This window comes from Peromyscus leucopus, chromosome 12 (genome assembly GCF_004664715.2).
Source record: "Peromyscus leucopus breed LL Stock chromosome 12, UCI_PerLeu_2.1, whole genome shotgun sequence".
Lineage (NCBI taxonomy): Eukaryota > Metazoa > Chordata > Mammalia > Rodentia > Cricetidae > Peromyscus > Peromyscus leucopus.
Window position 1 is genome coordinate 53,925,085 of NC_051073.1, and position 13,442 is coordinate 53,938,526.

The following is a 13,442-nucleotide window of genomic DNA, read 5'->3' on the forward strand; positions in this document are numbered from 1 at the left end:
TTCTGATAAAGGAAGACAAGAGAGTATATTGATAAAAAGTGGCCAATTGGCTGGGAGGTGGTGGCACACGCCTTTAATCCCAGCACTCAGGAGGCAGAGCCAGGCGGATCTCTGTGAGTTCGAGGCCAGCCTGGGCTACCAAGTGAGTCCCAGGAAAGGCACAAAGCTACACAGAAAAACCCTGTCTCGAAAAACCAAAAAAAAAAAAAAAAAAAAAGGCCAATAAAATTGCTTATCCTATTAATTTTCTCTTGGTATTAAGCCTAATAAATGATACCAAATGCATCACATCTGAGTGGTTTGTTGTGGGGTTGTCTTTTTGTTGTTGTTTTTGGAAAGAAGGTAGACTTTACTTGGCTCACAGTTTGAGGAAACAATCTGTAATGATGGGCAGGCAATGTTATCTGATATTTTTTTTTTTCTGGTTGCAACTTCCTCCAAAGTGTGTCAGGGAGAAATTGTAGGAAAATATTTTTCAGGTTGAGGAGGAGAAAATGAAGTGCCAATTTCTGTCATGTTTGATAAAAATTCCCAAGGAAGTATGACTTTTTTTTGGCCTGGGAAGTCATTTGAGAAGACAGCCACTTCCTTTCCTGGCCAGACAGTTTATGTGTAGACTCTGGTGGGATTTAGTACTTGGGAAGATAAAGAAACCATGGAGTATGATGCATGAGTGAGAAGAATGGCCACATCAGGGAAGTCCTCTCTGGGGATCTCTTCCTCAGCTCATCCCCCACCACCACCACCACAGGTGACCACAAGACTTCCTAGAAATTAAAAATCTTTCTCATAATAGAGCTGGAAAATCTCACTCGATGTGATTATTTTTAAAGCTTAAACAATGAATTCTTAAAGTATAGAATTCTATTAATATGACTGAATAAAGGATTTTTTTTCTTAAAATTGTCTATGATAACCTGACCTCTAGAAACTTCATCATTCCCAATGTAACTTGTCCACTGGCTGCTAGATTCACTGCACAGCTAGCAACAAGTGGCACTTTGGATCCTGCTCATTCAACGTGAGTACTCATGTTTTCTACAAACGGAGCTAAGTCCCAGTATAAAGCTATTTCATTTGAAAATAACCGGTGTGAAGTTTAGGTAGGAAGTAGGTTTTCCTGGTAGGTGAGCTGAGGCTTCAGCAGAGATGTCATTAACTTTTGTATAATTCTGTTCAGCAGCCTTCAATCTGATCTTGAACATTTGACTTTTCATTTTGCTGCCCTCCCATTTTGGCCAGTGATCTATCTTTGCCTTTGAGATAATTTCTGAACCTTGGCCCCAACTTTAAAGCTTTGTTTTCAAAGAATTCTCTCTGTATATTTTTTTCACCCTATAAGCAAAAGCCTAATAGGGCAGATATTTCTTTCCTTTTTCTAAGTTTCTCCAAGATTGGGTGAGTATTCAGTAGTGAGGTAGAGGGAGAAGACAACTCCTTTATTAGGTATCCCTGTGAGCCAGGAAGTGACACTCTGTTAGTTTCATTTTCTTCATTTGATTTTCAGTTGTCTTCATGTCTGTAAATTTATTATTCCTCATTTATGAAAATATGAAAAAGCATGGAATGTAATTATTGGGTTGTTTTATCCCAAGCTCCTAAATACATGGCAAACAGTGGACAATGTTCTCTTTCAGAGCAAGCACATGACTAAAACATGAAGTGCATTGTGAAGGACTTTAAATCAACACATTTAGTTCTCATAACAACCCTGTGAGAGAGGTACCAACATTACTGCCAATTACAGATAAGGAAAATGAAGCTACAAGAGGTTAAATAAGTTACCCAAAGCTATAGTAAAATTTCACAGCAGGGGATTAGTGCAGTCTGGCTCAAGGATTATCCCATAACCACTGCTCTAGGCCATTTAATAATAGTTATGCTTAAAATATCTATCTTTTAGAAACTTTCTTGCATATCTCAATAACTGTTACTAAATTAATAATTATAAAAATTAAAATTAGCAAGGAAATGGAGGACATCTTCCATGGCCATGAACTCTGGTTTATTGGGAATCATTTTGTAACCCCAATTTGAAAGTTGTAGTTTCATTATAGGTCCCAGTCTGAGATTATTGAAGTTTTATTTGTATTTAAAAAGCATTTGTGGATTTTTATTTTAATATATTTTAAATATTTTTATCATTTGCAGTATTTTGTGAACATAGATATAAAGCATGATGCTAGGACTTGGAGACAATACAGATGCACACTATTTTTTAAGGCATGTTTTAAAGACTGAGATTCATAAGCAATCAAATTAAAAAAAAAACCTGCCTTTGTGGAATATAAATTTGTGTAACTATATCCCTGCGGGGGGGGGGGAGACTTTAGCTTATGATCAGCGAAAGACTAAAAAAGACACCATAAACCAGCATATAATGCAAGGACTACAGTTTCCACATGAAAGAAAGAGTGATTAATTCTCCCTAGAGCAGTTTAGAAATGGGAAACACAGTTGGGCCAGGTCATGAGAGCTGGTGAGCATAAATTCAAATGAAAGAACTTTGAGTATTTTCTGTATACATTAAATAAAGTACCAGCTACTCAGCCTTCCAATCATACCCATTCTTGGTGAAAAGGATAGCTTTGGATCAGAGCCCGAGTACAGGATTTTTGTGTAACTAAAGTATTGGTGGCACCCTCTAAGGAAATAATTAATAATTGAAGAGAGTAGGGCTGAAGAAGATGGGCAAAGATGAAAGTTGAGAAGCGTGGTCTTGTCTCATCCCTCAAAGAACTCTGAAACAGAGAATGCACCACAACGCAAAAGTAGGGGATCCAGAGAGACAGGACCCTTCTGACACCTGAGATGGAGGTGACTCCCAGTTTGCACCGATAGGTCAAGGAGGCAGGTGTGGGATGTGGCCAACCAAACCTGCTGCAACTGGGAGATGGGAGTCAAGGCCTGGTAAGGTAAGTTTTGCACAGGTCACAAATAGCACAGTTACAATGTACAATAACCTCCTGACAGGGACAGGTTAGGATCCAGAGATGAAGAGCATATTTGAATGGCAAATGAGGGAAAAGGTAACACTGAGAAAGGTTTTTTCTTTTTTCTTTTGTTATGACAAGCTATTTACAAAATCAAAACTAGATATGTGTTTTACTCATTCTCAAAAGAATATTGAAGTGTGTGTGTGTGTGTGTGTGTGTGTGTGTGTGTGTGTGTTATTCTCCTGTTATTTTTTTAAAAACAAAGAAATTTTAAGATGGTAAGGCAAACTGGGCCAATATTACAATGATCACTTGCAGTTTGCTTATAGCAAACTGAGTAGGATCTGCAACGCTAAGAAAGCAAAGACAGGACTTACTTAGGCTTTTAGAAGTCTCTGACATGTTCACCTGTCTTGTCAGATGGGAGCTTTAATTTTTAGAAAGATAGGTAAGTCTACACACACACACACACACACACACACACACACACACACACACGCACACGCACACGCACACATGCGCGCGTGTGAAATACAATTAAAATCATTTAATTTTATATATTTGTTGCATCTTATGCCAGAAATTACTGACAGCTACTAGGCTAGTCATGTCAGTTTTAATTGTCACTCTTTCTGCATGTCAGTAATAGGAGGAGATGGGATATTGATTTTTACTGATTGTGTAGGCCAACTGTGTAGATACAGTTTAAGAAGTTTCTAAAACAAGTTCACCAATTCTTCTTTGGCTCTTGTCTTTAATCTTTGGGTCTATTTTCCTTTCAAATAAAAACACCAGCTTTTCTTTCACTGACTAGAAAGCCTATATTCCCTACTAGCTTCTATAGCAATGATTTCCCTTGGGTAATAATCTTCCTTTTACGAGTGTCTGCTTTTGTGTGTATACCTCTTCACAAGACACATATCGTTTTCAACCAGAGATATAGAAGTGTTGTGAGGGGGTCTCATTTAATCTAGAAAAGTAAAGAGAAAAAAATGTTTTTTTTTTCTTTCTTTGGGATTTTTTTTTTTTTTTTGTCTCAGAATGAGAATTACAGAATCCATAAGTTAGACTAAAGTCAAAGAAACCTTAAACCCCTAGTTGGTTAAATATTCAACAGACTACACATTTTGTGAAGTATTATAAAATATCTTCTCACAACTACCACACAATCTTCAGTGAGGGGGAGGGCAGGCAAATTGTCCATATTTTTGTTTCTAGATTAGAAAACTGAAGCAAAGAAAGGAAATGTAATTTGTCTGAGCTTGTACAACTAGTTGGTGGAAGAGTCAGAATAAATGGTAGAGTTGCTTAGTTCTGAAGCTCGCAGGGTAGTAGAGAACATGTGGATGTTGTGTTTTGGGCATCACTAAGACCCCAAGGCGCTGCCTCTGACATTTCTTCTTAATTAAATTATTTGTTATTATTTGTAAAATGTAAGTGAATAATGGATTATTTTTTCTCTCAAAGGCTCAGAAAACAAGGGACAAAGGTGAAGGTGTAATTTCAATCATTATCTTGACATCAAAAACTATGTATACAGGCTCAGTATTTTAATATAATTTAAAATATGAAACAAAGTGACGACAAAGGAAAATTTGGGTCCCAGTGACAACCAAAAGCCAGTTTAGGCTCCAGATTGACATCTGGTGTACAGCTCAAGAAAAAGACCATGTGAGTCACAAAAAGGGCCATATGTGAGTAAGCTACTAAGTACTCCTTATTGCTTTCCTCTGAGCTTTTGAGGTTACGATGATACTTAATATTCAAGAAAGATGAAAATAAAATGGGAAAGGGAAGTGCACCCCAGCCCAGTGGTGATTGGTAGAATAATTGTGGGCATGGCCCCAGGATGATAGCAGATTCTATTTAATCAATGTTGACAAGACTGGGGAGAGCTGGGCAGGTCCCAAGAGGTAATGTTTTACTCGGAAATCCACTCAACCTAATTTCAGTAATGTAGGGCTGTGGAGGGACCTGGAGAAGAGCCAAGAAACGGGGCCATTAGAGCTCCATGTGGGCGACGGCAGCTGGGAACACCGCCATCCCTCCAGCAGCACTGAAACCAGACTGCCTGGATGGGCACGCAAGCAGCCGCTGCTGCATATGGTCTTGGTGTTTGCTCGTCAACAGAAGGAAGGCACAGACATACTATTCTCACCCTTTCGAGGAAATGAATGAAAACCATCAAAGGCAAGAAATGCTTCCAGATTCGCTTTCAGCAGGGATAGGAGAGTCAGGTCGATGTAGAACTTGAAGAACCACGGTGAAATTGTTCACTCAAATCTCCTTTGTAGTTTTGTCATTTTTGACTACTGTGCAAATGGACACAGAAATATTTTTACATATTTATTGTTCTTTGACTTTGATCTTTTTTTTTTTTTTTAAGAATGATAGTCACGGAGTTAAGGGTTAATGAGTTAAGCTCAGTGACAGAGCACTTGCTTAGCATACTTAGCATTTACAAGGCTCTGTGTTCAATAACCAGCACAGGAAAAAGTGATGTGGGGAGAGAATGGTAGTCATGGGTCACATAATGTAGAAAAAACTATGAAGGTCTTCCATTTTCCTAAATGTATGAGATTGTTCAAGAACATTCAACTTTGCAAGTTCAAGAGAAGTAGCTCAAGAAAATGATGGTGAATTCTGTTATTCTTTTCTTTACCTCTTTCGCCAATGAGCAACACCTCATTCTAGAAACTACTAGCATATGCAGTCCCAGAAGATAGACACTCTTGATTTGTGTTTCATTGTAATCACTGTCTACTCCTAACTCATAGAATAGTATGTAGCTCAGTTCTTTCATCAGATACATTAATGAATGGATGAACACACATTCTGTCATTTTGAAGTGTCTTTCAACTTTGACACATGAATAATATATGACTTTATTGTCTATGATATTGGCTTTCTCTTTTTAAGTTAACACATAAATAAATAATAAAATCAAAAGAGGCTTCCTGCAAGCCTCTTTTTTTTCCTGCAAGAGCTCTTTGGGCTTAGAAAAGCAAGATTTTGCAAAGCCTAAAATGCTGCTGAGGCAAGTTACAACTATTTGTTAAATATTAAAATCATTTGTCTTAGTTGTCTCAATATTCTTCTTATAACTAGGTGGCATTCATGTGACTTAGATTATTGCATAAAGAAAGATTAAATGTTTAAGCTTCTCCTGTGGATATAATTGTTTACTCTTAAAAATTAGACCATGTCTCTTAATCTCATACCTTATAGCACATAATTTTTTTTTCTTAATGCAAGCCACTAAAACACATTTCTAGTCCTCATAAGGAGACCACATTTTGGGAGCTGATTTTGATGTGATGAAAACCAACTTGGGGACACATCATCTGCTACATGATACCCCTCCACACACACACACACACATACACATTTATATGTATATATTGTCAAAGTATTTTAGCTTACCTGATTTATAAAAAAAGTTGGGTGTTTTTTTCAGAAACAAAAATTTACTTCTTACTCCTTTGGCAGCTGGTAAATTTTAAGTCAAGTCTACAATTAAATTGCTTTGTCAAGTGAGGGCCTGAGGTCTTAAAGATCTAACATCCTCACTGTGTCTTCACATAGCAGAAGGAACCAGTGAGTGCTCAATGGCCCATTTTTAAAGAACTTTCTGACAATTCACATGTGCTCCCTCCTCATGGTCTAATCATTGGCTAAAGACTCCATCTCTTATTATTCACAACAGGGATCAAGATTTCCACATATGAATTTGCAAGAATACAAACATCCAGACCATAGGGCCATGATTCTTTTTCCTATACCATCTTAACCAAAACATCAATATTAATATTAATTTTTTTGTGTGCTTAACATGATTAAAAGTAGCACCCAGAGCTAAATGACTAAGAAAATTGTGTCCTACTCTTTATCTTACAGGATTTCTTCTTTGCTTCAGTATCCCATGTCAGACTCACTCTGCCATCTCTGAGCCCTGTTACCTCTGCTCCCTTGTTTGATGTCACTGGGCACTGAAAATGTGACTTTAGTCCTTCAGCTTTCTCGGCCTCTTACGTAACAATTGTTGCAGAGGGAGAGTGCATGAGGAATGTAGTTATTTATGCTAACTGGACTGTGGCTATTGGAGTGACCAGCTGGCCTCAGCCATTCATGTCTTTCACACTCACCACCATGATCAAAGTTTTTTTGTTTTTGTTTTTTTGCTTAAAATACCAAAGATTACATAGTAACTCATCTCTAGCATTTGCAAATTACATAATTAGCACCAGAATGTGCCAAAGCCAGCTTTTGTATTACTAAACACTAATGAGGCTTCTTCCCACCATTTTGAGCCATTTTTAGCAAGTCCAGCTTCTAGATTTTATTGACACTGAGACTGTATAACAATGGACTTGTGTCTGTCATTGTTCCCACTGAGTCCATTCATACTGATTGGGCTAAGGGGAGAGCGGAGGGTGTGATATCAAGAGGTAGGCTTAAACAGGCCCTATGACAGGCTGAGGTAAGCTGCCACTTACCATCCATGTGTACGACTTTATATAAATTATTTACTCTTTTGCCTCAGATTTCCCAGATGTAACATAATGTTGTTAGAGTAGCTGCAAGGATGAAAATGAAGCAATATGAATCTGCTTACAACTGTTCTGAGCGTTGACAACATCTTAGAAATATTGGTTTAAGCAAAATACCTTACACAAAGGGTCAGGATGCCATAATTTACAGCTACTTCCAGGCATCAAGACTGAAGAAAACACAAAATTGTAGATCTACACCTGCATGACCAGTGTGATTTATTATCTGTAAGACTTGTTTATGGTTGGCATCGGTGCCGATGAAAACCCGTTAATCAACCAGAGGCGTTTCTTTCTTGCATACAGGTTCAAATGGACCTACTCTAAATCACAGATATCCTAAAAAATTCCCTTCCACTTGGTCTTAAAATTCTTCACAGGCTGCATTTAGTGTCCACTAAAGTAGACGTTAGAACAGGTATAACCCCACATCGGACTATGCTTTTTTTTCATTTGTATGTATAGTTTTCTTTAGTAGTAGTGTGGGTTCTTCATCTTAGCTGGCCTCACTTTGTAGTTGTTAGAGATGAAGAGACTGGCATTTTCCAGTGTTTCTTCCCTCCAAGCTTGTTTGCTTTCTTCCTCCCTTTCTTCTCTTCTCTTTCTTCTCTTCTCTTTCTCTCTTTCTCTCTTTCTTTCTTTCTTTCTTTCTTTCTTTCTTTTCTTTCTTTCTTTCTTTCTTCTTCCTTCCTTCCTTCTCTCCCTCCCTCCCTCCTCCCTCCCTCCTTTCTTTCTTTCTTTCTTTCTTTCTTTTTTCTTTCTTTCTTTCTCCTTCCTTCCTTTCTTATTTATTTATTTTGCATAATTTATTAGGGGCCTATCAAAACTTCACTGAACACCCTGACTTGATACATATTACTTTCTTGAAGCAGTCAGCTCAACATCTCAAATGAAAATGACCTTTCTGCTCAATGTTTAGACAGAAAAGTTACTCATGTTTCATGCAAAGTAAGGAAGACACAGAATTAATTGTATATGCTCCTCTGAATTAAGTTTCAGCTAAATGACTGACATTTCATTTGAATCTCATGAATGGTCATTTTCTGGTATTTATATTCAGGAGCCTTAAAGCAAACCTTAGTTTTATAGGGAAGCAGAAACGTCTAGACTCTAGCTACTAGTCTTCTGTTGCTGGCTCTGCAGCTGTGGTCCTGCTGTTCTCTGATCCCAGAGGAAGTGGCGTGAGAATGTGCAGAATCAACAACACAGATTCTGGGAGTTGCAAGCAAACTCTCCTTTACTAAACAAAGGGCTGAGGTTTACGTATGTGGATTTTTGGCAGGCTCTGCTCCTAACTACTGTGGCATTTCTTGGTTAGCTCTGAGGCTGCTTGTCATCCTTTCCATTTTGGAGTTTATGGGTCAGGTTTCCTCTGATCAAGTGCTCTCTGCGCATGTCACAGCTCTTTGTTTGCTTAAGGTATGGCCCAGTGCTTTCAGCCTTACCCACCTCAGTTTTCAGTTGGTAAAACAGGTATTCCTCTGACCTCTGCAGCTCAAGCTTGTTACCCTGATATAAAACAAGTGGAAGACCTGAGCTTTAGTCCTGGCTTAGCTCTCAGCAAACCATATGACTTAAGGGGCATCTCTTTATGTACTTCAATTTCCTTATCTAAGAAATGAAGATACATATTCATTGTTTCACTCAAAAATCATTGAGGGCTTTTCCTGTATTGTTTGTGCTCAACACTAGGAATTCAAAATAGAACAAAAGTAGATATTGTTGCCCCTAAGGAGTTTATATCTAAGTTGTTATGTTAAAGATCCCCTTTGTTGATCACACTCTATAGCTATAAATATTTCTTTGTGTTAAATAAATGTGATGAAATGTTTCAGTTTGGATGGGGTATTTATTATTGTTTTCACTGTCTCCCCAACACAGAATATTTACCACACTGCAGATGTGTATCACATCAGTTAAGTAAATAACAATTATATATATATATATATATGATAATTTGAAGTATCAGTGGAAAATTTGTAAGTCTCAAAGCTGCCTTCATAGAGAACTGTCAACAATGACTTTGTGTCATAATAAACAACTTTCTACAAGTGTTCATCTTTGTGTTCATCCAGGCAAAGAATGACAGGAGAAAGTGTTAGAACTGAAGAAGATTTAACTTGGTTCCATCCCGACAAAGAACAGAAGCATCTCTGCTTTTCAGAATCAATGGGAATCTTTGACTTCTGTTTATTCTCTTAGAATTTCTTTCCTTTATATTCCACGAGCGCAAAATCCTTCTCATTTTACCCAGCATGCAACCTCTTTTCTCTTGAGTTTCATAATTTCCTTCAAATCATATATATTGTAGTTCCCAAAGTTTTATTTCAGTAGGAGAGATGTGAAGTGTTCTCCTGCTTCAATAACTGACCCTTCCATTTGCTGCTGGGTCATTTGAATCCTGCTTCTGTAGTTTTAAAAGGGCTCTAAAATTGTTTTGTGGAGCCAATAGAAATATTAACCACTTTTGGCATACTCTTAATATCCAAAGGTTTGATCGGTGCTAGGCTCCACATGAATCCTCTAAAAGAATTCTAGATTGCTACACAAGGACCTTGGTCACCTTAGTCATTGCACTCTTTTCTTCTGGATTACACCAAAAGTTCATAATCTTTGAGGAATACTAGCACACACAATATTATTTTGACAAGATTGTGTTTGTTTTATCCAAAAATATGAATTGAGACAATTTTTTCAAAGTCAATAGTTGTCACTTGGAAAGCTGTCTGGTTGAAGACTCTAAGTAACCACTGTGTTGCAGAAGTAACTCACCCTGAATTGTGAGTCCTACAAAACCTGTAAGACTTTAAAGCTTCAGGTATAAGTGAGGCATTATAAGATGAAATTATTGCTCATAGCTGCTTACATTATTTACCAGATAAGAGTGGCTCGATTATAGAAACCATGTACATTTTCAAGGACATTTTTTTAGATATATTTACAAAGAAGGATTTCCAAAGGTATGCCTGATAGTGGTGGTCTTATTTAAATGTAAATATCCTGCTATAAGTGAATGCCAGTCTATGTGTGAGGAACTTGAAAGACACATACATTTTTATAATTCTTCTAATGGCCTGCTAAGTGGGGTCCATTTTGCTAACCTCAGCATCTCCTTCCAATAACAATCCATTTTATTTAACATTGCTCGTTTAATCTCCTTAAAGCAAATCTGTTCGACTTTTTTTTCTTGCTTTAGTGTTTTCAATGCCTACCCATTGCCTTCTCATTAAACACAAATCTGCCAGGCTAATAAGATCCCACTGGCTCCCGTTTATCTGTCTAAGGAAAACTGGCAGCAAGTAGGTATGAAGAGAGGAAAGCAATAATAAAAGCTACATTTTAAAGGGCATAGGTGTCTTTAACACCAGAAAGTGTGGAGAAAAAAATGCTAGCACAGTAACCTTGGGGCTTTTGTCCTTAAGTTGGCTTATAACATTGACTGATGACTGGCACCTGTGAAGAGTTCTCACACTCCCCTATTTGATAAGAATGATAAGAGAGTGTAAACAGGGCACTTTATGTTGAACAACTGTTTTCATTCTGGGAGTCTGGCTTCAGTTCATGCTAAGCAGTGGGCGCTTATGTGACCAGTTCCCAGTGCACATCTGAAATTGTAGACTTGAGTGGGCATCCCTAATAGATGCTGTCTTACATGTGTTCTCACAATTCATGGCTGGAAGGATTAAGCATATCCTTCACACTCCATGGGGAGAAGACTCACAGTTCCTTGTGCCTGTTCCCCCATTTTTGCCCCAGGCAGTCTTCCCCTCCACTACTTATTTTGTTTTGTGTCCTTCCACTATCATAAATTATAGCCATGAAGATTTGTATGACAGCCATGGCTGAGTCTATAAGGCCTCTCTGAAAAATCACTGGACTAAGGGGTGGTCTTGGTATGGGCCATAAGATATGCCATTAATTGGCACCAAGTAATTTTAGGGACAATGGATTCTATTGAGACAGGCTGGCATATTAGTAAAATGTCTGACAGCACATAATCCGTTGATGAAGTTATCTAGGGAAAGCTTTGGAGTTGGGGGAGTTAACCTTCATAAAGATGAATCTACCTTGTTAAGCAAAGAAATGCTCACTTCATGGGTCTGTGTATCCCCTTGGAATGCACTTAGCTATAAGAGACTGTGAGCCATCACAGTGGTTTAAAGTGGTTGGTTGTTTAGCTCCCTCAATGAGAAGGATGATAGAAAGGTGTTCAAGTATGGTATACTCCATGTAATGATGAATTTTCTTTCTGTTCCACCATATTTACTATACAAATTGTGTCTTTGTGGTCATAAGATAGGTGTTATAATTCCAGGTACTTTTTTGGTGCTCCCTGTATTGGGAAAAGGAAGCCACAAAGGACAAAACCAACTCTACCTTTCCAAGGGAATCTTCCTCTTCCTAATCAAACTGCAGTTTTTAGTGGCCTCCTATGGCTCCCATAGAGGGTTAAAATTCATGTAATTTATTTTCCAAACTTCACATTATTCGAGATAAATGGTAATATAAACTGGAACGAATGCTCAATGAGCCATATGACTTATCTGCCAGAATTATTCTGACACTAAGCAACAGAAGAACAGGTTATTGTGGGTGCCTCAACTATAAGGCTAAAAGGTTAAAAACCAGTGATGGGCAGGAGATATGGGTCAGTGGGTGAAGGTGCTCATCACCAAGCCAGAAACCTGAATTCAATCCCAGGAACCCACACAGTGGGAGGAGAGAACTGATTCCTTCCTGCAAGTAGTCCTCTGACTTAAATAACACACACACACACACACACACACACACACACACACACACACACACACACACACTAAATGTAATATCTACAGAGTGACAATTTGTCCTTCACTCTTCCTTATGTGTTACTGAGCAGCCTCCCTGATTAAAAGCTTCTGGTCTGGGAAATTGGATCACTGGGATATTACTCATCACATTACCGCAATCTCTTATGCAATGACTTGAAAAGAAAGAAAATGATGCATTGTACCATTGAACCTATTCATGAGACAGAATACTAACTAACCCTCCTCTCCCTCTCCCCATCTTGTTTCCTTTCTCAGAAGCTGTAGATGAAGCCAAACCTAAGGAAAGTGCCCGACAGGATGAGGGTAAAGAAGACCCCGAGGCTGACCAAGAACATGCCTGAACTTTAAGAAATGGCTTTCCATGTTGCTCCCACTTGAACCCTGTTGCTCCCGCCCTTTCTCTGCTCCACTCTGAAGTTTCCTCTCCTGTCCCGCTCACGCGTGTGAGCCTGTCCTCTCCTACCTACTAGCCCCCTCTCTCTGTGTGGCAAACATTTAAAAAAAAAAAAAAGCAGGAAAGATCCCAAGTCCAACAGTGTGGCTTAAACATTTTGTTTCTTGGTGTTGTTAATGCGAGTTTTTGGTAATGATGATGCAGTCATCTTGGGAAATTCTTGCACTGTACCCCAGTTTTTTGATCTGGTGCGTGTGGCCCTGTGGGAGTCCACTTTCCTCTCTATTCTCTCTCTGTTTCAAGTGTGTGTGCGTGTGCAATGTTCCGTTCTGAGGAGTCCAAAATATTAAGTGAATTCAAAACCACTTCTGTTTCCTCATTTTCAATGTGATGGAATGAACAAAAAGGATAAAAAAAAAATCAAAAACCCGGTTTGTTTTAAAAATAAATAAATAAAGCAAATGTGCCAATTAGCGTAACTTGAGGCTGTGAGGCTCCTTTTTCAATCTGAATATTAATAAATCATGAGAGTAATCAAATTGGGTGTCTCCGTGTTTCTTTTCCACATCCCTTTGGTCGCTCTGTTCCAACAGACGGGACTCTCACAGTTCATCCTCTCCCTGAGCTCTTACACTACCACCAACAGCCCTGAGGAGGGAAGCGCCGGCCAGGACCAATGGCTGCTGACACAGTTGGGTACTACAAAAGCTCAAAAGCTTGCTAGGCATGCTGTGACAAAGAACCACAGTCA

General features: G+C 38.5%; 1 protein-coding gene across 1 annotated transcript in view; it reads left to right on the plus strand.

Moving 5' to 3' along the window:
* Positions 1-13,230, plus strand: part of Gap43 (growth associated protein 43) — a 95,510-nt gene extending 82,280 nt beyond the window's left edge. Inside the window, exon 3 of the mRNA XM_028872103.1 lies at positions 12,553-13,230. Coding sequence (XP_028727936.1) covers positions 12,553-12,638 — 86 coding nt within the window. The 3' untranslated portion in view covers positions 12,639-13,230. The remainder of the gene's footprint in view (positions 1-12,552) is intronic.
* The last annotated feature ends 212 nt before the right edge of the window (positions 13,231-13,442 follow it).